At 43.4% G+C, this 24,269-nt stretch overlaps 1 protein-coding gene across 1 annotated transcript in view; it reads left to right on the top strand.

Annotated features, from left to right (window-relative positions):
• ptprsb (protein tyrosine phosphatase receptor type Sb) overlaps positions 1-24,269 on the top strand; it is a 75,533-nt gene that overhangs the window by 36,314 nt on the left and 14,950 nt on the right. The window contains exons 6-17 of the mRNA XM_030075241.1: positions 3,030-3,140; positions 3,952-3,963; positions 8,159-8,428; positions 9,536-9,915; positions 11,927-12,128; positions 13,494-13,630; positions 13,890-14,034; positions 20,285-20,379; positions 21,025-21,278; positions 21,458-21,545; positions 21,813-22,031; positions 22,438-22,595. Of these exons, the coding sequence (XP_029931101.1) occupies positions 3,030-3,140; positions 3,952-3,963; positions 8,159-8,428; positions 9,536-9,915; positions 11,927-12,128; positions 13,494-13,630; positions 13,890-14,034; positions 20,285-20,379; positions 21,025-21,278; positions 21,458-21,545; positions 21,813-22,031; positions 22,438-22,595 (2,071 nt within the window). The remainder of the gene's footprint in view (positions 1-3,029; positions 3,141-3,951; positions 3,964-8,158; positions 8,429-9,535; positions 9,916-11,926; positions 12,129-13,493; positions 13,631-13,889; positions 14,035-20,284; positions 20,380-21,024; positions 21,279-21,457; positions 21,546-21,812; positions 22,032-22,437; positions 22,596-24,269) is intronic.

The following is a 24,269-nucleotide window of genomic DNA, read 5'->3' on the forward strand; positions in this document are numbered from 1 at the left end:
TCACTGATCACCCTACCTCCAAACAGAGAGGCGGGACTAATCAGTGAAATCACCTGGTGGAGTTGTTGGTTGGAATGAAAACCTGCAGCCTCTCGGCCCTCCATGGCACGAGTTTGACACCCCTGGTGTACATAATCCTCTTAATTCCACCAGCCACTGTGGCATGTTTTCTCCATGAAAATCAATTTATAGTTTATCGTGCTTTGCATGTAAAAATAAAAAATAATTGCTCAGCTTCGTATCACGACTGTATCAGCTACCCCAGTGCATGAATTTCAGCAAGATGCAGATACATCCTCTTACAGCTTTGTTCATATTTCTTGACTGACAGAAAGCGTGGGAGCAACGATATTTAAACATATTTGATGCAGTAGTTTGTTTGTATTTTTTTTTTTCACTGTCATTTTTAGATTGCTTTCATGCTAGTTTTGATGAAGTGTTGCAAGTTGTAGTGAAGACAAATCCGAAGAGAAGCCATACACAATTGCTATATACACATTGCCAAATTGCCCTTAATATCTTGGATTGGGGCTCCAGTTTTTATATTTTTGCGTCTACATGCCAGGATGATGTCATACTCTGTGGTCGTGTTGTAAACTGCTTCTAAACTTACATGCTCCCTCCGGTTTATTTTTGAAATGCTGCTAATAAAAATAGTGACAGCTAGATATTATCCAACTAGAGCGTCTGGTTGACCAAAAAGTTAATTTTTCACCCCCTGGCGGAAACTGGATCCAGGGTGATCTGTTTGACCGTTCTGGCAGAGATATCAGGTTACCAGTATCTGTTGCCATCTGATCGGCTGGGTCACAGCCCAGCAGGCATAATACACCCTCCCTTACTTCATCGCAGCTCAGTTTACTGAAGTCACATCTCATTCTGGGCCCGTCAGCAGCTTCCAGCCTCTCTAATGAACTGCTCTCCCTCTTGTTCTCTGTTATCCTTCACTTCCCATTTTTTGCATCTTGCCCTGCTTTTCTCTACTGACTCATGTGTCTGTCCACTGCCAGTTGTCTGTCTATCCCTAGCATTTGTGTTTGTTTGTTTTTGTGTGTGTGCATGCACTCTCTAATTAAACATGCACATATACCTTACACCTGTCTCTCTCCATGTATGGTAATGTCACTTTTTGCATAAAACATGATTTCAATCGCCGATTGTGAATTTCTGCTGATGATTAGCCATGTGCGCTGTTTCCAGCTGTCAGAAGATCTCCTGTTTGCGAGGCTCCACCTGTCCAGCTCCATCTCTCCCCCACTCTGTCTTTCTCCCGTGCTTCTGCTTCCGCCCCTCCCTGGTGAAGAAATCTGCGCGTAGTGTAGATAATTTATTCCTGTTTATCTCCCAACTCTGCCCCGTACCATAGGGATATGAGAGATGGAAAGACGAGGGCACGAGTTGTTTTCCTTTCATGTAACTGCAGAAGGGAGAAGCGAGTAGATGACGGCTTCAGCTAGCAGGGCCTTAGCTCAGTAAACACACACACATATATACACATACACGTACTCACACTCTCACTGACTCTAACAAGTCAAACTTTTGCTCCCCTGAGCTTACATGTTATTACAACTTCAGCCTCTACAGATCAGCCATTGTGTAGTTTGGAGAATTGCATGCGCACAAATCGTATCTTTACATGGAGCCTCTGGCCTGGGCTTCTGCTTCATTAGACAGGGCAGTGGAAATCATCGCAGATTGTGTGTGTGTGTGTGTGTGTGTGTGTGTGTGTGTGCATGAGCGTGTCCAATTGAGTCTTGTCAAAATCCAATGTAAGAACATGCCATATCTCCTTTTTTGACCCAGTCACTCACCAGCCAGATCCCTGTTATCGCTGTCTCTCTACACTGGTAGACACTCTCCTAGAAAATCTTCACTCTGTCAGACAAACATTGTGCCTTTGTCAGTCACAGTCCCTCAACCCTAAGCTTTGTATCAGACTTAAGGCGGCCATGTGTGTGTGTGTGTGTGTGTGTGTGTGTGTGTGTGCGCTTGCATGCAGATGCAAGTGGCCTGTGTTTATCTACAGGCCCAAATGTACTTGTGTGCCACATTCTTATCCTGTGTCGGTGTTATGTGTGTGTGTGTTTGTGTGTGTGTTGAGTTGTTTCGTGTCAATTCCCTCTTTGTGCAATGCAGCAGAGTGTAATCCATGCTTTTGTGCTCCCTCCTCAGGCTCCATGTCAAACTCTGTTTCAGATGAGGTGTGTGTGTGTGTGTGACAGAGCAGGCTGGGGGTGGGGTGGTGGCGGTGGGGGGGCTCCCTGCTAGTAATTCAAAAGGCCCTTAGCAAAAACAAAAATGTGCAGTAAGAATAGCACCCTGTAAAGCAAAAGAATACCAGAAGAGTTCGGTGTGTAATTATAGCACATTTAAGGAGATGCTGTTTATGGGTGTGGGAGACTAAAAACTGAGGCGGTAAAGGGAGCGAAACAAGTTGAAGCGTTAAAGATCTTCATCATCGCCTTAAGGTGAGCTTGTGTAGCTGCTGCCAGTTAACAGCCAAGATAGAAACAGGGTTTCTTCCTGGCAGGAGTGAGCCTGTTGCAGGAGAGGAACTGCCGGCTTCTAAAGGTACACAACAAAAAACCCTTTAAGTATCTTCTGAGTTTATACAAAGTCATTTTGGGACTTTTGTTTTTGACTGCCAAACTTTTGGAATGCATTTTTGAATTCTGAATGTGTTGTCGTGCCTGTGCGCTTGTTGGAGTTGTTGTCGTCTAAAGGAAGGAAGAACAAAATGTGAAGTGTTTAAAAACACAGCTATATCAGAGTGTAGGGCCCATTGAGGAGGTGCAACAATAAGGCAATACTTGAGTTTATTGGATGTTGAAGCAATAGAGGAAAGGATACCCCAGGGTCACAACACAATGGAACAGCAACGGAAACGCAGGGATCAATGGACACACAACCTTTTGGATGTGAAGGAGACGGCGCATGGGAAGGCAGAGGGAGAACAGAAACATTGTCTTCGAACTCAACTAAATTCTTTCTCCCCTTTTTTTTGTCTCTGTTTCTCTTTTTTTCCTCAGGAGCGTTGCAGATAGAGAACAGCGAGGAGACAGACCAAGGGAAGTATGAGTGTGTGGCCACCAACTCTCAAGGTGTGCGCTACTCTTCCCCTGCCAACCTATATGTGCGAGGTAGGGCCTAAACCCAGAACACACTCACACACAAGTGCAGACACACTTGACACACACACACACAGACACACACACACACGCAGATCACCACAACTGCTAAGGTGCTGTTGGTAATAATAAAGTTATTTCCATTCCATTACTACAGTACAATTAGTGTAAAACAAGTAATACTAACCCATCCATTGTCTACAATGTATGTTTATCCTATTGTTTAATATTTTTCAAACCCACCCTTAACAAGTCCACCTCTATTAAACCTAGGTGCCGGCTCCCAGCATCCGCCTGTTTACAGAATTGGGAGCACACCTTGGTTTAACTGCATGGAAACATCACTAGAGGCAGATTAAGAGGGATGCCACAAAAGATTTACAGATTGCTTTGAAGATTGTCGATGTAATTGGAAGTGAAACAATTAAGAGGCTACCATTTCTATTTCTGTGCATTCAAAGTAATGGCATCATTATGCCACCCACATGATCCCTCTTTAGCTCATTCTAGCCACTGGACTGTGGGTGCTGGTGTATCACTGGCTTATGGTTGTAAGACCACATTCTATGTTCTGAGATCTAAGTTCTAGTTTTTATGTTAACTGGGATTGGATGGGTTTGCATGCAAGTGTGAGTGCATGGCTGTATGTGTATAAGGGTGTGCGTGTGAGTTGGATTGTGTGTGTGTGCGTGTGCGTGTGTGTGTGTGGTACAGTGGAGCGTGTGGTTTTTACGTTGGCCGTTTTTATTATCTCTGTGTTTCCCCGTTCTCTCTCTCCCCTTCACGTCATTGTGTTCTGCATCAACCCCCCTCCATCCCTCAGAGCTTCGAGAAGGTTGGTGTGCTCTTTTCTTTTCTTTTGTTATTCCTTTGTTTCAGAAATCTTCATTTATTGAAACAGAGAAAAAGGAGAAAACATTTAAAGAACACCAGACTCGATCTTAAGTAAAATAATTAAAAATTTGTCTCCGCAACTACAGTCAAGTCCTTTAACAAAGCTGCTCTAATGAAGTGGTCTGCCTACGCAGCAGAGTGCATTGACTGCATTGTGGGGCCTTGTGTGCAGAACCCTTGCTATTGCCTTCACTCCCTGATCAATGTTTTTCTGCATGGTATGATCTTGTTGTCATGGAGACCCAGGAATTGGAAGATTAAAAAGAGGCGATGTTTGCATGGAAGGAGTGAGAGAGAAAGAGAAAGGAGCACCATTGCATGTCTGTGTTGACTGACTGACTGACTGACACGAGTGCATGAAACAGTGTGCGTTCACTCCCGCTGATATGCTTGATTTGGCTGTGATATTGTACAGCGCATTGTCTTGTCATGTCTTGCCGCTCTCTGTCGGCTTCTTTTGTATCACATAATGGGATGTTCCCCTCCATGTGTGGCCATGTGTGGTCCAATTCTGCACTTGTTACATAGCGAGCGGGTATCTTGCGTTTTCCAGTCATGCTTGTACAAGCCTACGTGTTCTGAAGCGGTATGCGCTTGGAGGGTGCTGAACCATCCCCACTTTATTTGTAGGAGAAACAGCAGCGATTTGGCCCAGTTCATAAGATGAACTCAAGATGGCACGAGATGCATCAGTACACATCCGCCATATCCTAACTAAATCTAAGCTAACCTGAATTATCATCACCATGTGTACAGGTATATCAACGTGTCAAAAGAGCTAAGCGAGTTACACTAGTGTATGCTATGCTCATGCAAATCGACAGACCTATATTTACCTGCTTCTCTTGCGCCTGTTGCTATCTCTACCAAACACTCCGATATGCCTCTGTCCACTGACATTTGAAATGACTGATATCCGTCCACATTTTTAAATATTGAGGGAATATAACTGGTTTCCTCTTATTACTGTGGGTAATGAAAGCTGTGTCCTTGAGACAGGCGGATTGTGCTGTCTAAATGTCATCTCAGTGTCAGTTCTGAACGGGTATAGCAGCGCTGAGATACAGCAGTAATCCTCATGTCAGCGCCAAGGTCTCCTGTTGCCTCCAGACTCCCTTCAGAGGACAGGACTAATGATACCACTGCTAATAAAGATTGAAGCTCCTAGCTCTCAAAAAGTGCACGGAGAAAGGGAGGGAAATCATACTTCCTGGCTTGATTAAGTTTAAGCCCAAGACTCTTCCTGCAGCATGTGAAGGATTATCCCTTTTTATGAGCTCTCTTTATTGTACTTAGCTACGTTTTTGGGGGTGGATTCTTCAACCTTTTATCCATGGTCCTGACAGGGGTGTTTGCGAGCAAATGGCTGTATCGGGTAGCTTGTACTCTTGAGTTGCTGTGTCAGATTACTTGGGGATCATCTTGAGTCTTCAACTTCCATCTTGTCGTTCATATTACCAAACTGCTGCATGTATTATTAATCATTGTGTGATTGATGCTCTCATACTGTATCGATAGGTGTAAATTAAACTGACTACAATATGATGGTGTTGTGTCATGCTGCATGGCACCTGCTGTATGTTTGTCCTGTGCATGGATGCAGTCATGGGCGCTTTTTTTGTCTCCAGCATGCTCTGCGATGAGGAGATGCCTGCCTAATCATGTCTGTTCTAACAGATCTACTGTTTTTGTCTCTTTACTTGTCTCTTTCTTGTCTTCGACTTCTGTATCCAATTCTGGGTATCTTTCGGATTTTTTTTTTTTTTTTTCCACACAGCTATTCCAAATGTTTTGCACATTTCTTCTGTTAAACGTTCATGAAAACGTGACAACTATTCATGACAACTATTTTTAATTTGTTGAATCATGCAAAAATGTTAACTTGTATCCAATTGTTTCTAGATTCTTTGATTAGGGGGGATGTGGCCCGTGAAGATTCCAAGTAATGATGTTACTCATTAAGGAGTGGAGGTTATGCAGCATAATTTATTAAGAGCATATCTTTTTTTTTTTTTTTTTTTCTCAGAACAGCTTAGCGTTTCACCACTGGATTTCCAAGTTATCTAAAGAAAACCCCAGCCATCCCATTTTCATTGAATACTCCCTTTTGTTTTGGTTGCTGTTGTATTGAACCTCTTAGGCTTTTACTATATTTCTCCCAACCGAATCCTTTACTCCTTAACACTATCTGTTGCTTAACACCCCTTTTTTATTCTTTTCTAACCACACCTTTTAATAAATATTTGTTTTACCCTTCCGAGCCTCAGTAGTGTGCAGTTTAGTCTAGTCAAGTTTTTAGGCAATGTTTCTGCTCTCTGTCTGCCTTCCCTTGCATCCTCTCCTTTTCATCCAGAGGTGTTTGTCCATCGGTCTCTCTGTCTGTTTCTGTTTCCTGTTGTAACCCTGGGGTATCCTCTCTTCTGTTCCTTCAACATCCAATAAAGTCTTTCTTCTTATTTTTGTGAAGCACCTTATGAATGGGCCTGACTCTGATATAGCCGTGTTTTTAAATAGATCCATGTATTTTCTTCTTCCTCGCTCCTCTTTTCTTCCCCCCTTTTTCCCTCTTTCCCCAAACCCCTCTTCTAATCCTCTCTCTTTCTCTCCACTCCCCCCTGTCTTTTTTCCCTCCTTTCTCCCCCCTTTTTTCTCTCCTTCCTCTGCATTCTGTCTGCACCCTGATGTGTAGGAGCGACAGACACATGTACATAAGTTTATTAACTTATAAACATGCACATACTACCTCACGTTCTCTTTTTCTATCACTCGTTCTTGCCCGTTATGCCTCTCTCATGCTGTCTTGATGTTTCTTTACTCAATGTGTCCAATGATCACTCTGTAATTGCCACAACACCTATTAGACCCCTCGATCCACTCCTGTTCACATTCCCAATTCATTTGACTACACACTGTATCAGTTCTGAATCCTATGTACCTTACAGTATCTTGTTGTACAATGTGGCTGTCCTTTGCTACATTGCCTGTCATTGTCTGGAAGAGAAGCAGAGCTACCTCTCTCTCTCTTTCTGTCTTTCTTTCTGTCTCTGTCTGTCTCTTAATACTTTCTCTGTCTCTCTCTGTCGCCCTCTTTGTCTTTCTCTCTCTCTCTCTCGCTCTCTCTCTCTCTCTAAGCCTCTATCTCTTAAGTTCTCCGTTCTCTTCTTTGTGTTTCTCCACCATTTTATCCCTCTTGAGTCGCCCAGGCATGCAAGTGACCTATGAGTTCAGTCTCTCGATGCATCTTTCCTTAATATACAGTCAACCACGACCCGACAGAGGCAGTATTGAATAGACTTGCCACTTTACTTGTTCATCTCAAGGGGACCCAAGTCGCAGGCAGGACCTATTGATTGGCTCCATAATGCATACTCACTCTAAAAAGAGCCCGTCTTCTGTAGAGATACCCCCCCAAGGCACAGGAATCTCATTGAGAATTCATATTAAAGTTTCTCACTGAAGTTTCTGGTTAAGTTTATTGTGTTAAGCCATAGCTTAGAGCAGCACCAGTGGGGGGGAAAGTGAGCCGTAGTCAAAATCCTGAGATATAAAGTCCTTTTTTCTGCCTAAATAGATGAGGACCGGAGAGAATACAGTAAAGATGGTTGTTAAGAAGAGAAACTGACTATAGGTGTCATGTCCTGGTTGAAATGATACTCAAGAGTTTGTCACTATATTATTTTGAGTAGGCAGCTCACTCTGATTGGTTGAGCTCTCAACACAAGATTTGTGTCTTTTTGTTGGAATCATCAGTGCCATAAAGTAATTTGGGCTAAACTTGAAATATCCCTCTGTAATTTTTTGTAAAAACCCTGAAGTTCATTCTCCCCCTTCCTGTTACCTCTCCTCTCCTCTTTCTCTTTTCTCTATTGCTCTTGCTCTTCTACTGGTCTTTCTTTCTTTCTTTCTTTCTTTCACTTTCTATCTTACTTGCTCTCCACCTTTCTCTCTCGCTCTCTCTCTCTGCCTCTCTCTCTTGCTCTCTACTCCTCTCTCTCTCTCATTCTCTCTCCCTCACCCCCTCGACCTTCTTTCCCTTCGCCTTTCTTCTCCTCACTCTCTCCCCCACTTCTCTCCTCCCCACCTTACCCCTCGCCCCCATCCCCTTCTTCTCTGCCCCCACTCTCCTCCTTTCCCAGTACGCCGTGTGCCCCCTCGTTTCTCCATCCTCCCCTCCAACCATGAGATCATGCCGGGAGGGAGTGTCAACATCACCTGTGTGGCAGTGGGTTCGCCCATGCCCTATGTCAAGTGGATGCTGGGCAACGAGGACCTGACCCCCGAGGACGAAATGCCAGTAGGCCGGAATGTTCTGGAGCTCAACGGCGTACGGGAGTCGGCAAACTACACCTGTGTGGCCATGAGCAGCCTGGGCATCATCGAGGCCACCGCTCAGGTCTCCGTCAAGAGTAAGGGGATAAAAGTGAATTCTCCTTACCGGTATCTGTTCAGTCCTTGAGCCTTGAGAGAGAAAAATCACAGCAAGAAGGACCTTGGTTCAACTGGGTTTTCTCTTAAGTGCACTGGTTTTGTCCCACTGTCTAAAAGTCATAAAATTCATATTTCTAAATTTGTATTTGTGGTTCAGCATCAGGGGAACTACACCTGTTGAAACGAAAATGGCTGTAGCAATGACAGAGAAAGGCATCTGACATAGCAGTCATTTAACAAAGCAAGCAAGCTATATTCTGTTTCGTAGTGGCTATATGTTTATTAATTTACACATTTTTAAAACATATGCGACTCTGTTTTTACCCAGCGTTTGTCAGGATCACACTTCTGGCCCAGCAGTTCGCCCAAACGCAGCGATATTTCCATCTTGTTTGTTTTTATTTCCTCATGCTCCCGTCGAATCTCATCCTCTGACCAAATGGCAGCGAGAGCCTGGACCTCGTTGTGTTTTCCCCCATTTGGCTTCTTTAAAATGCTTGACAGATAACAACAAAATGCTTCTATTTCAGCATGAATTTAAGCGTAACAGCTACCGGCTCTCACCATCAATTACTTCAGTGATGGACATGTGTGTAACCAGTCAGTGATAAATTCTGTGAATCCCACATGTCAAACAAAGACCAAAAAACCAACTGGAACTGGATGCTGGCAAATTAAAAATCCAAAGTTCCTGTTTTTTTTTAGTGCCAAAAGGTTTGGTACTGTTTCAGTGGAAAAGGGCCCTAAATTGGCCATAGTTGTGAATGTCTGTTGACCTGTGTTAGCCCTGTGCTTGACTGGCAGCCTGTCTGAAGTGTTTATCTGCTTTCCGCCCACTGCATGCTGGGATTGGGCTCCAGGCCCTGTGATCCTGAAAAAGAAAATAATGGGTAAACAGAGCAAAAATGAATGAATGAATAAATGAGAGAGAGAGAACAAAACGCCTATTTACTTGTCTTTCAGGTAACCCTCTGTAAGTTCAACGAAATTGTTTGGGAGCAAGGGAAGCCGTTTCCATATTGTCTGTCTTCTGAGATTTAATTCTATTCATCTCCCCTCTGCACAATTTTTCCTGCCCCTCCCAGCTTTGCCAAAGCCTCCTGGCACACCCATCGTCACAGAGACCACAGCCACCAGTGTGACCATCACCTGGGACTCCGGCAACCCCGACCCTGTCTCCTACTACATCATCCAGTACCGCGCCAAAGCCCCTGACAGCAAATACGAGACGGTGGACGGCATCACCACCACGCGCTACAGCATCGGGGGGCTTTACCCCAACACCGAATATGAAATCCGAGTGTCAGCCTTCAACAGCATCGGCCAGGGGCCCCCATCTATGCGTGTGGAGGCCCGCACCGGAGAGCAGGCGCCAGCCAGCCCACCCCGAAATGTCCAGGCCCGGATCATTTCCCAGAACACCGTGATGGTCCGCTGGGAGGAGCCAGAAGAACCCAATGGACAGGTGGGATAGGGGTTGTTGCTCTTGCTGTTCTACTGCTAGTAGAAGCACCACGAGCAGTGGTAGTATAGTGCTTTTCAAACCTACAGGAAGTTGAAAAAGTCATCAAAACTTACATAAAACATTATAATACCTCTCAAACCACAACTACCAGGGATTGGATCTGCATTTTGAAGGCTTTAGTAGGTGCTAGACTGAGAAGTGGAAATCTGAACAAAAATAAATTTCATTTACACTTTGCATCAGCATTTCAGAAGCACAGTTGGTCACACTGTCCTGATGAAGACCCAATGTGATGCAAAGTCTAAATAAAATTCACTAGAGCATTGCTCTAGTATGCAGATTCATGTTCTCTGAAAGGATCTGAATCTTGAGACCTTCTCTCCTGTGTCTCCATCGCTGCTTTCTCCCTGACTAAAGACAGAATGAAATACTAAAAGGTAATTGGACTGCCCACTCTACATTTAAGAATATTCCCCCATAAGAGGCCCTTTTCTCATATTAATAGCTAACTATATTTTCTTCAAAGAATGAAGAGAGTGCATATGGGAATTAGATATTAACCCTGTTATTGTATTTGGGTCGAAATAACCCATTTTACAAAAATGATATAATGAATTATTTTTTCAACCTGAAACTCAGGGGCTTTAGCTTTTTTGTGAATGTATAAAAAATTATTGTGTAAATATCATGAAAGCGTGGAAAGTGTAGGTGAAAACACACATATGGTAAATATGAGACACAAAGGTAACTTGTCTCAGCGCCTTCATGTATAATTTGCTCTCACTTGCACATTTAGATGCATGTATGCACTTTTACACATATTTTCTTGTATTCTGTTCAAACGGATTCATAGCACGTTCATAGTTCAAGCTCAAGTCCAATATCAGTGTTTACAGTCTCAAAGGGCTTTACATGCCCACATGTTTACCACAAACAGAACGACACCACTTGACTTAATCCTCATAGCAGGCAAGAAAAAACTCCCAAGAAACCCAGCAGTACTGGGAAAAATGGAAAAAAACAAACAAACAAACAAACAAACACCAATCAACCAACAGAAACCAAAAATGTATTTCAAAATTATTTATCACATTTGTGTTTCAGTGTAAATTAAAAAATTAAAAATAAAATAAAAAAAAAAAGTAGTATAATATAGTATTAAAAAATAAGTTGTCATGACATGTCATAAAACCTTGTTTTATTTCCCTTTTTATCAAAAGTTTTTCAGATATTTAAATACCATATTGTTAAATCCAACTTTCACAATATGGTATATTGTTGATGGAGATTTGCAGCATATTCAAGTCTACATAAAACATTTTTGCTAATAGGTTTATTCATATTTTCAGTGGATTATTTTTGTAATTGGACCATTTTTGAAATATCACAAGTCAACATTTGAATGAAACATGCTACAAGCTGCACTTCATCTAGTAACAAAGTAAACTTCTAAGAGAACATCTTACTTTATAAATGCAAACAGGCCTCACTTTATGTCCTTATATGTACTAGACTGGCAGATGTTGGCGTAATTTTGGTATCAATTTTGCTTATTTGTGGTGTTCTTCAAACAGCAATTTGACGGTGTCAGAATATCAAAAAAAAGCCCCCACTGCTCACCCCTTTGACCTGTGTAATTTAAAATTCCTGGCTACGGCCATGGTTGTGTCAGCCTTAATGTGACGGCAGTGTTTGTTTTTTCAGGGTCAAATGCACGATGGTCTCAGAGACACAAAGGTGACCTACCTACCAAAAGTGAACCAACAAGTAAAAAAAATTAAATTCATGGATCTGACCTCGCCTTTGGTGCACTCTAGTGAGTTTAGTGTTGCAAAAAGGTATTATGGATTATCATGCATGTGGGACAGTGGGATTAGGTGGAAGACCACTTACTACCGCCAAGTCACTGATGACCTTAAAATCCCATTGCCCTGGCTGCTAAAAAATGAATTCTATCCTCTTTGTCAATAATCCATCCTGCTCTAACAGCCTCTCTGTTTTTCTCTTGTAGGTGAAGGGCTATCGCGTGTACTACACCATGGACCCGTCCCGGCCTGTCAATGAGTGGCAGATCCATAATGTCCAGGACAGTGTGATCACCACCATTCAGAACTTGGTGCCCTCGGAGACTTACACCGTCCAGGTCCTCGCCTTCACCTCTGTAGGGGACGGACCTTTCTCTGACCCTGTCCACGTCAAAGTCATGCCTGGAGGTCAGGGCTTGTGTGTGTGGCTGTGTATGCGAGTGTGTGCACGTGTGTTTGAGTGCACATGTTGATGGTGTGTTTGTGAGGGTGTGGATGGGACACAGCAAGTCAGTAAACTTAACCTACAGGCTTGTGCATAGAAAATTGCGAAGGAGTTAACTTGATTTATTCATGCGTAGGTGGATGAGTGGTTGTTTGCAAAGTTAATGATGCGCAGGTACATTTTTTAAAGGGCAAATTTTGGGCAAAATTTTCTGGCAGTTTTTGCTGGAAATATTTCCTCACTGAACACAATTCGTCAAATATAAATCCAGGCAGGCTTGATCAGAGAGCAAGCTTTGCTGGCAGGTGTTTGAACATCAGTCGGTCAGAGATAAGAAGGTTGATCAGGTGACCTGTCTCCCTGCCTCGACTATAATACAAATATATAAATTCATTATGTGCAAATTGGCCTATTTCTGATAATACGAGCACAAATTCTGGAAAATTAATTCATTATTCTTATATGAATTACACTGGTTACAACAATAACTAAAATGATTATTAGATAGCAAACAACTAGGAAATAATAGCTGTGATTCTATTCTTGCAAGCTGCTGTTATGAAAGCACTGTGGATAACAGTGATAAAGTTATTGAGTCGTACCTTTTCAGTCAAAAGGATGACACCAGGGTGACAGTGATGGCAGCAGTGTCTGTTATTTCATTTCTAACTGTCAGATTTGTCATGCATGTGCAGCAAAAGTAAAAAACACGTGTGCCCTTGTACACATGTAACAAAGTGTCAGGGCTGAACACCTAGAAATGGGTGTAAAATGGTAGGATTGGTTGGAATTTTATGTTGTTGCTACCAGTTGCAAACATTATATTGTCCGAAATGTCAGCTTTTCAGGGACTAAGAAGGCATCCCTGTTTTCACATTGACCACCATGCATTCTTGAGCTTAGCCAATGGGTTATTAAAGGGCTTTATAAACGCACGGGATTGTGGAATTTTCCTAATCCATAGAGGACAATGTAATCCTTCAGTTAAAGTTAAAACATGAAAATCAACAAAATTGGAATTGCAAAGTTTTCACACAACAGCTGCTATATAGGCCTACTGACATGCTATGTGGTAGGCACTTAAAAATATGCAATTTTAAAGCAAGTAACTGTAATGGGATTTTGATGTTAAAAAAAAAAAAATGAGGAAATAGTCAATTGTACTTTTTTTTGGAATTAATGATTAAACTTATATGCTAGTCCATGGAGAATGAGCTAAAAATAGTATTTAGAAAAGCTATGCCGATGAAACCCGCTGCAAAAGAAATTCCCTGGGAAAAAGAAATAGAAATAGTAAAATAGATTATGTGCTCTCCTTATCGCTGCAGTCCCAGGCCAACCAGGAAAGTTTAAAGTTGGCAGGGTGACAGACACCAGCATCGAGCTGACCTGGGAGCCCGCGTACACCAAGGAGGGCATCGTCAACTATGAGCTTCTTTACAAGCCTGTCAAGTTTGGCAGTTTGGTAAGACCTCTTACTCCCTTCCTGTCTATCCTTGTGGTGAGTGGGTTTCCCCACAAGATAGAAAGATAAGAGGAGGGATAAAAGGAGAAGTTTAAAAGATTATCCCCCAGTGCCCTGCGCCGCTCTCCGACTGACCATCTCCCCCCTCTCTCTCTCTCTTCTCCATTCATCCTTTAATGTTTTTTACCTTCCCATCTGTTCACTCTATCCTCACCCCATTTCTCATTCTGTCCTCTGCTCCTCTCCGACTCTCGTGTAGGAGAAGCTGACCTTCGGGCCAAGGAATTCTTACACAGTGGAGGGTCTGAAAGCTAATACCGAGTACTCCTTCTCCCTGGCCGCCATCTCGAACAAAGGCATCGGAGCTTTCACCAATGAGCTGGTGCAGAGGACGTCGCAAGCCAGTACGTCTCTGATTGACCCCGGCTCACACACCTGCGCACGCACGCACACACACACACATGCAAACACTCGCACACGCAAATCTCGTAAACGCTTGAGTTTTATTATATTTCAGTCTTGTACACAAATGTCATGCAAATATTTTGTCTGTTCCTTTTTGTCCTCCTCATGTACACACACACGCAGTTACACAGACACACATACAGTGTTTTTGTACTGCAGTTCCTGACCCAGTAGACCCCGGAAAACCATCTCCATCTATCCATCTATCTCATTTATCTAACCTCCGCCCATCCATCCATCTATGTTTGGAGTGTGCCTTTCTTCTTTCGTTCAACCTCTCGCTTTCTCACACAGCCAAAACATCATGACAAATGGAGACGGAGTACCCAGAGCACCGTTTAATGTTTCACCCTTCCCTTTTCTTCACCCTCCTTTCACTTTTTTTCCACTCTATCAGTGTCTAATGTCTTTGAAAGGGCAAAACTGTCTGCCAGTCATTGGCTACTAGCCAGTGGTGGGGAGCATTAAGGGATTGTGATTGGCCTGTTATGTTGGCAGGTAAGTGCTTGCCAGTTTGTATCGTATCCAAGGCTTTTGTCCCCATAGTTGAACTTGGATTCTCTCCCTTGTCTCCTTTTCTCTTTTTCTGCACAATCGCTGATAGCTGATAAGAGCCAGATAAGTTCCACCATTTTGCTCTGACATATCGAGTCATTTCATATCAGCTCTGGAGAGGAAAAAGAAACGGGATAACAGAGAAAATGGTGCAAGGAAAAGAATTAATAAACTAGTCCCAGTCGAGCCCCGAGCCCGGAGCCCTATGGCTCATCGTGCTGCGCCACCTCACAGGTAAGTTTCGTTTTTTTGTTTGTTTGTTTGTTTATTTAGGTATTTAGAAGAGACACCTGAATTAATTTTGAGCGAATTCACAAACAGACCATTTTTAGAGCCGAGTACAGATTGTGCTAAATGCGATAAGCTGGTCTTCCTTTACCTCTCCTTACTTTCAACAAGAAAAGAAGACCTAGGTGGAAGAGTGGAGGCGGCGGCAGGGGGGCAGGATAGGGAAGGTGGTGGATAAGCAGGCTATTTCATGCAGCAGAATTCATTTCCCAGGGAGGTTATGTGCGCTTTGTTATCGCCAAGCTTTGGTGCACATCTAGATTGTCCCCCGAGGCCAACAGAACAGTGGCTGTACGGCTGAGTGGATAGATACTTGAACCTGTCAGCTATGACTATTACACTCCCACACATACACGCGCACTATCCACTCCCAAACTCACGCACAAACTCGGAGGCTTCATACATGCCATTGTTTGTGTGCGTTGTTATGTGTTATTTAAGGAACACGGTGCATAGAGGCTGTTTTATACTTAACCATTCACATTTCCGTGGTGACAGTGTGTACGTCTGTGTCTGTGTATATTTGCATATATTTCCCAGCATAACTTGAATTCCTTCTCATTCAAGACCTGACATCCTGTGTGTTTGTTCAATTAATCATCCTGCCCTGACGTTCACTATCCCTCCGAGTGCCTTCTCTCCCAGTCTCTCTCTCTCTCTTTTTTTTTTTTTCAACCTTCCACCTAAATCCTTTTGGCACTGTGTGAGATTTGTTTTTATTTTGTTATTTTTTTCCCCCTCCATGTAGCCCAAGACCTTACCCTGGTCAACAGTGGAAACTCTCAGACCACTCTATTATCCTGAGGAGTCAAGGATTATGCCACCATGGGGACTAGTGTTCTGAAATTTATATCTTTGTCTGCGCTCCTGTGCAGTGAGCTGTGTATCACTGCCTTCAAAAAGAAGCCTTAGCCTGTTTTTCATTCATAAATCTGGATCCTTTTTTGCTGCTAGCTATTGCTGAAGGATAAAACACAATCATTGGATATCAGTTACACTTTCTGTTAGGATATAATTAAGTTGTCCATGCAGGATCGATACGTACTCTTTGCTTAATTTCATTAGACTCTGTGCTTAACATCATGTTTGTACATGGTGCGGTTGCTCCCTCTGTTTGCCTGAGTCACGTTTCTCCTGGTGCTATCGTTTTCAGTTCAGTTCACTTTACTTTCTTATTGTTTCCTTTGTTATCCTTATCTCCTATCCTCTTCTTTTGCTTGTATATTTTTCCCCTCTCTTGCTTTTCCATCCCATTATCTTGGGTCCTCCCTGAAATTCTTGCCAATTGCCCTCCTTGCCCCTTATCCAATCAGAGCCCTCAGCTGCACCCGAGGGTGTTTCCTGTGAGAGTGCCAGCTCCACCTCGCTGAGAGTAAGTTGGAAGCCGCCTCCACTGGAGGGCCAGAATGGCGTGTTGGCAGGTTATGAGCTGAGCTATCAGAGACTGTCTGGGGCGGGAGCTGGAGCTCAGGGCCAGGAGGTGAAGGCGCTTCCTATCCCTGCCCAGCAGAGGCAGACGCTGGTGGAGCGGCTGGAGAAATGGAGCTGGTACAACATTACCATTGCAGCCTCCACTGCAGCGGGAGCTGGACCCAGCAGCCTGGCTGTGCTTTGCAGAACTGATGAGGATGGTAAGTAGGGTTGGGCAACAATTCAGTGTCAGTGGTGGAAATTGATACTCAAGTAAAAGTAGAGTTACTTTGCTGATATTTTTCTTAAGTGGATGTGGAAGAACTGCCGTAAAAATCTACCGAAGTAAAAGTAAAAAGTATCTCATTTAAGATGAACTAAAATGAGTAAAAGTTACTGAGTTACTTTTTCAAAACAGCGACTGTGTTAGGTGTGATCTTTTCCATACCATTATAACAGGAGGAGCAAACACGGTTCAAAGTAGATTCTGTTAAAGGTGCATTCTGCAAAATTGGCGACGGTTGATGGAAGTGAGGGCGCTGTAGACTCAGCTGACAAATGTGGAATAAGCACATAATGTGATGGTTGAGTCTACATGGTTTTCTTCTTTTTTCCACTTATCCCACATTTTTTGCCCGTTGAGCTGGAATGGTCCTCACCTCTATCAACCATCTGCAGTTTTTTATACTGCACTTTTTATTGGAAGCTTGGAAATGACAAAAAGGAGAGCCAACAAAGTAGAAGCAGATTCCTCTTCTCGTCTTTGCTGAGTGAGTGTTCATTGTGAAAAGTTTCCATAATCTGTCATGGATCATTTGGACTCCATAATGGATATAATGTAAAATGTAGTGAAGTACAATGCGCAAGCAAAAATGTACTTATGAACAAGTAAAATTACTGACTACTCAAAGTACAACTACACAATTACAGTAACATGAGTAAATGTAATTACTTCCACCTCTGTTCAATATCAAAGTTTACTATGTTTCAGTAGAAACATATTGCAATAGTCTGGTGATTTTGGGATATCCTGACAAACAGTTTTACTGTCTAATGATAACAACACATTTTATTTTAAAACTCAAGACAAAATACGGTGAGACATTTCCAGTCATAAAATTTGAAATTTGTAAGAGATTTGTTCGACATCATACCTTCATCCCACTTAGTTCAGTAGGATGAACATTAAATTAGATTTTTTGAATGTGATTTTACATATGGCATGTCATATTGTGATCTATAATGATATTGAAGAACATCCTTATCACCTAGTATCACCTTAGTTACTTATGCCACAGTGCCAAGGATTTGAGCTGGTGATTAGATCTGAACAGTATTGATTGTTAAGTTGATCATTTACTGGCCAGTCAGTTGGTCAGTTAATTAAGAGTGTGTGTGTGTGTGTGTGTGTGTGTGTGTACGTGTGCTCGCTCAGTCCCCGGTGCTGCCCCTCGTCAGGTGGACGTGCGGCCGCTCAACTCCTCAGCACTCAGAGTCAGCTGGCGATCGGTGTTGCCACGGCTACGGCAGGGCCAGATCCGCGGCTACCAGGTGCATTACAGCCGCGCAGAGAGCGGAGAATCACGAAGCCTCCCCTGGATCAAAGACCTCTTATTGGATGATTCTCAGGTGACATCATAACAGCACGAGCTTTGACTTTTGAATATGTAATTTCAAAATGGTTATATAATATTCATTTTATCATCAAACAATGGAGTTGCCTCGCTTCGCCTCAGGAGCGTCTTTTTGAGTTTTCCAGCATTCCTCCCTGTCTCCTTTGGTCCTTTGACTCACTCTCTCTCTCTCCCTCTGTCTCGACTGCCTGCGGGGTGTGTCCTGTCTGTGGCATAAGATGGAAGAGGATGACTCGACTCAGTATGTGAGTGCAGACTACCCGTCCTCTTTTTATTATAGCTCAACTCACTATTAATACGTACAATACAATACTTCTGAGATGTTATGTAAGGACAGTTATGAAATCCTCATTATGAAGTTTGACTCAGAGTGTCACTGAATCTGTATATTAAAACTCTATGACATAGTATGTTAAACTTTTTAATAAATTCTCGGTGTTGTCTTACCAGGGAGACAGCAAAGGGAGAGAGATGCATTTTGTTTCACTGGAAAAGAATGAGTTTGCAGTATTTCATGGTGCTGTGATGTGTTTTCCCCCACAGGAGATGATTTTGGGAGGTCTTAAAGCAGAGACTTTGTACTCGGTCTCGGTGGCAGCGTACACCACTAAAGGGGATGGAACACACAGCAAAGCCAAGTTGGTGCAGACCCTGGGGATTGGTAAGCACATGCCAAGTATACAGTTCAGTGCACTTTATATAGTAACAAACACACTCAGGCATTGATCTTACAGTAAACTGCGCCAGGCGCCAACAGTAAACAAACAGCCAAATCAATTTTAATTCATCTCCTGAATTTACATGATGAGAATTATTATTTTTTAATATCACAATTGATTTTATGCCGGCCACACTTTCGTTTGCAGTGCCTGGCTCCCCCTCCCTTTGGGTGCGTCCTGGATCTTGTTCGTCAGTGGTGGTTCGGTGGGCTCCTCCGCTGGGCTGCACTGATTCAGGCTCCGATAGCCGGGGGCCCCCAGTTGAAATCCAGGGCTACCGCCTACAGTTTGCACTGAAGAATACTTCCCTTGATACGACGGTGGATTTCACAGCTCAAGAAAAAAATGTCACTGTCCATAACCTCTCCCCAGGCTCCTCCTATATCTTTGCCCTCTCTGCTAAGAGCCGTGCAGGCTATGGAGAAGCAGCGCAGCAGGAAATGCAGATTCCTGAGTCTCCACCCAAAGGATATCCTAAAATATCTGACTTTGTTAACACCACGTGCTGCTCCCTCCAGTTCTCTTGGGAGCCCCCTGACCCAGGGGAGTGCAACGGTGTCATCACAGAGTACACAATAGCTTACCAAGAGGCTGGGGGTCCCAAACCTCCCAATGTCCCTGCTCCGTCTGCCTCACCAGCTCCCCCTGCTCCAGCTCGCCAGGTCACGCTGCCAGCAAGTGAGTCCAGCTACACCATCCTGTGCCTCAATCACAGCACAGCCTACGAGGTCCAGCTCAGAGCCCATAACAAGGCAGGGCCAGGCCCCTTCAGCCCACCACTAGTGTGCCGAACCCTGGCCTTTGAAACAGGTAGGGCTGGCCTCAGGCCTGGGGAACACCCTTCACCCTCTAAGCACTGGTTCAGGGTCGCATCTCAGCTCCCCCTCCTGTGGATGTGATAATGCATCCCAAAATATTAAATGAACTCTGGGCCAGTTCTTACAGGTTGGCCCCTCACCTGTGCACTGCTAAGAGGCTGAGAACTGCAAAAGCCCCGGGGAACATGAACTACTCCCCCCCGTGTCCTCCACTCACCCACCAATACCTTCATCACCTACCCTTCACCACCAGTGGAAGCAGACTGAATGCTAATGGATGTTTGCTCCAAGAGCACTGCTTATCACAAACCCTCAGGTAAAAGTCAGAGCAGGAATTGGGCATATCTGATACAGAAGGTAAGTGTTCAGTTCAGATCAAACTGAAAACAGCGCCTGGTGCTGTATCCACAGGTAAGTTCTGTTATCTAATAGACCTCCACAGCCACCCCTTCCAAAGCCTTTGCTGACATGCTGAATTTGGGGTCTAACACTTCCTTACACAGAGCACTCCAAGTCTGAGAATGAGGCATGTCACATTCCTGCGGTCTTGTTTGTGTCTGCCTTTTTGTACATGTAACTCTTGCCACCCACTCTCCTTGTCACTTGCCCATCCTCCTGATCATCATGTTGTGTTTTCTCCTAATAACAGATCTGACTGGCACATCTTGCCTCCAGTTTTTTCAGGTCTGCAGTGGGAAAACAGAGGAGCCAGTGATTAACTGCAAATTTGCTTCTTTATGAGTGACATTTTTGTTTTCTTCCCAGACGTGCCAAGGAACTTCTCGGTCAATCTGGCCACTAAGACCAGCGTTCTTCTGACCTGGGAGTTTCCAGAGAGCACCTACCCATATCGTTTCACTGTACGTCGATGGCTTGGTGCACATTTATGTGTGGTGATCTGATCTCTTAATGTAACATAACTCAGCATACCTTTTGCCAAATTATTTTAATCATAATGGCCTACAGTGCCATAAATGTGTACATTTTTGGTATACATGACCCCAGCTGGAATCAAACTCCTAACTGTGGCATCAGTAATACAATCCCATAGCCACACAGCACTGCATATATTTCCTAATAAAGTGCATGTCAATATGAGCATTATGTATCAACAAGGGGTAAACAATTAATTGAAGTGTTATTGAATTGCAATTTGGCTAAGTGCAAAATCCAAATCAGGAGCTGCCAAGTAAAACTTGTGAAAAAATATCATTACAAATGAAGTATTTTGGTGCCACAGAGGTGCCCTGGGCAACAAAACCCAAACTCCTGACTTTAGAAAACATGCTTGTTTGATACAGACCGTAGCGAAAAGTTACATCATCTTTTTAATATTTTCTCAGTGAAAATGAAAATTATGATGCAAAAATGATCACTCCCGCTAAAATGATGAATCGTGTTGTAATCGCAATAGCTGTCAAGATAATTGCAATATTTTTATTCATTTTTTTTTTTTTTACCATATTGTTCAGCCCTAACCTCACTTAACCTCTCCCACAATCCAGGTGGAGTACAATCGGCAGAAGATGGAGGTGGATGCTCGTCTGAGGAAAGCGGTCATCCCCAACCTGCAGCCCGACACCAGCTATGATTTCAAGATCACCTCACCCGAGGGCAACATGGGGGGCCTTCGCCACCGCATCCACGCCAAAACCTCCCCACCAATCACCATCCGCCGCCCTGAGATTGACCACACCCGTGACACGGAAACCACCGTCACCATAATCTTGCCCTCGCTGGAAGGCCGCACTCCTGTCAAGTAAGACCGGATGAGGAAGTTTGAGATATAGTTACAAATGTCCATGGCCTCAGGAAAAATAGTTCTGAGTTTTGCCCACAGGAAAGCATGTATTCCTTCATGCAGGTGATTTGCAAGATGTGTGACAGAATGCTTTTTTAGGTCGTTTCCGTTATGGTGTTAATGCTGTGCTCCCATAGGAATGTCTACGTTGTGGTTGTTCCACTGAGGAGGACCCGAGGCCTAATCAGAGGCCTCAAGAGCCCAGATGAAATGGACCTAGAGGAGGTGAGAACCACAACAGTGATGGCACACACTGAGTGCTCTGCCTGGAAGGAGGAAAGGACCTATAAACAGAAACACGTTCCCACTGCTAGGAACTTCGGGCAACACTTACCCTTTTTAATTAAATATCAGTGTTCAACCATTAGTCATAGATACTGAAACAACACCTCACTTGTGTGCCCACCTCCTCCCCACCCCCCTTCCGTTCCCCACCCATCTCTCTTTTATCCTTACTCGCTCCCTCCCTTCCTGCATCACTTTGTCTCTCAGCTGTTAAAAGACATCAGTCAAAGGCAGAGGGATTCTCGGCAGCAGAAGCAGGTGGACCTGCGCAGGGCTTACATCACAGCCCGTTTCACACCTGCCACCCTACCAGCCTTCTTCACCCTGGGGGACCAGCTGGACTACGGCGGCTTTGAGAACCGAGCTCTTGAGCCAGGGCAGGAGTACGTCTTCTTCATCCTGGCTGAGCTCAACGCCACAACTGGGGTACGAAAGTAACCATGTCACATCTCTTTTCGCTCTATGTGTCTAACCATACCCTCATTCCCTACTCCCTGTGTTTGTCTCCCACAGGCTGTCACTATACATTGTAATCAATATGGCCTTGCTGCTAAAACAATAAAATTCATGTCAGTCAAAGAGTAGCAAACAAAAAGGCAATAACCTCCGCGCATTTCCATCACCACTGCTAATAAAGAGTGATATATCCACTGTTGCAGTAGGAGAGATATTGCCTTTGCACGCTATATGTGCATTTGAATTAGAATGGACACGGATAAACAACTTGAATTAGGATAGACACTCCTAAGCAAACTGTGATCATTTGTTGCTCCACGTCTAGATGTGTTTTCCTCTCCTCTTACCGAGGGCGTGCCTGTATGTTTGCTTACAGAAGATGTACGTTGCCAGCCCCTACACCGACCCAGTGATTGCCCCAGATTCAGACCCCCAGCCCCTTGACGCAGGTGACGGTCTGATCTGGGTGGTGGGTCCTGTCCTGGCTGTGGTTTTCATCATCTGCATCGTCATCGCAATCCTCCTTTACAAAAAGTGAGTAGCGTAGATGAACAACAACAACAAAAAAAAAAAGCGGCCCAAATTATTTGCTCTGTAACCATGGGCGAAAAAGTATACAATGCCAAAGCAGATCTGTCTGAGACCCTCAGGAATAAGCTTCTATCCATTATGTTTTGTTCCTAGTGGTGACAATAGACACTGGCTGTGTCCGAAATCGATCACTCACTCACTGTGTACCATGAAGGAGATTATATGTAGCACACCACATAGTATGTCAAATTAAAAACAATGTATTTTTTATATTTTTTGTATTTTTATACTTTTTTTTCAATAAATACATGCAATTTAAGTGATGTTGTTGGTTTGATTTGTTTCTGTCTACTTTACATTTTTGTGATGTTTTTTGTATTTTTGTTGTTGATTTGTTTTTTTTGTCTTAATTTGGTCATCCGCGTCTTGCGTTTGTAAACAAAAGACTCCAACCACTCCATCTATAACACATTACACTCTGTTTACATTAAAAAAATATATTTTTCAGCTCTGTGAAAATACAACCCATTCTGAATTTGCACATTTTATCTTTGAAATATCCTAAAGTGTAAATCAGACTCACTCAAACATATAAAACGATGGCTGCTGTGATTTCGAGCTCTCAAATAACCAAGTTGGTCCAGCCTCATTGGTTTAGAGAAAATACATCATATTATCATAGAGAACCACATCCATGGATCTCGCCATTGGCTTTTACATTTGTTTTTCAAGTCGGAAACTATGCCATGTGTATCTACCTTCAGCCAAGCTATCAGCCAAACACTGCTTTTGCTTTCTCCTTTGCACTCAGGAATATCTGTCAAGCAACATGCTCAGAATATTTTGTTGCTGGCAGTAGCAGAGGATTATGAGTTGTAATGCTCTGCCAGAAATGTGCCTTGTTCCCTTGCCTTGTTTCCTATGCCTGTTGCATGATGTGATGTTACTCATAGCTCCTTTAAACATCCCAAACCTTTTGTGCAAACGTAATCTGTGTTGTGGTGTATTGACATTAACTACGATAAATGAAATGCTGGCCTATTTAGCTTGTAACTGCCATCCCCTTGAGTGTGTATATAGGTGTGGACGGGGAGCCGCTCTTTGATGCTAAAGCACCATGGAAATTACATATTGTACCTTTCAGATATATTTACAATTCGTGCGGTGAAAAGCAAAAACACAGCAGCCTTTTAAAAATTGGATTAATCACAAGAAAGTGCTAGGTCTTCTTGCTGCTTGCATTTTGCTGCTTCTTCATTTCTTCTCAGGTCCCCTCGCTTCATTTCTTCTCTCTCGCATTAAATGCACAATGCATGCCAGTAATTAGAGATCACTTAGTGACCATGGCTTGACACAGTAAATAGTGGGCCATATAGTGGCTAGTGAACAATTTCGGACACAGCCTCTAACCAGAAGCTCCCACTGATATTGCTTGCTCCTACTGATGTTGCTTTTTCTCCAATGATATTGTGGTTTTGCTGTCTTCACTTTAATGCTCAACTTTCAGATTGATATTCAATGAATTAGGTCCAATTTAGAGGTTTGTTCTGTCTTCAGACAGCTATCAACCAGTCTGACCCTGCTATAGGTCTGTGATATCTGCTGCAAGCCATCAGGCTTTTGAATACTAATGCATAATATTGATTTTCATCTCTAACAATCTGTCTGTTCCCTTCC

Source organism: Myripristis murdjan, chromosome 17, assembly GCF_902150065.1.
Source record: "Myripristis murdjan chromosome 17, fMyrMur1.1, whole genome shotgun sequence".
NCBI lineage: Eukaryota > Metazoa > Chordata > Actinopteri > Holocentriformes > Holocentridae > Myripristis > Myripristis murdjan.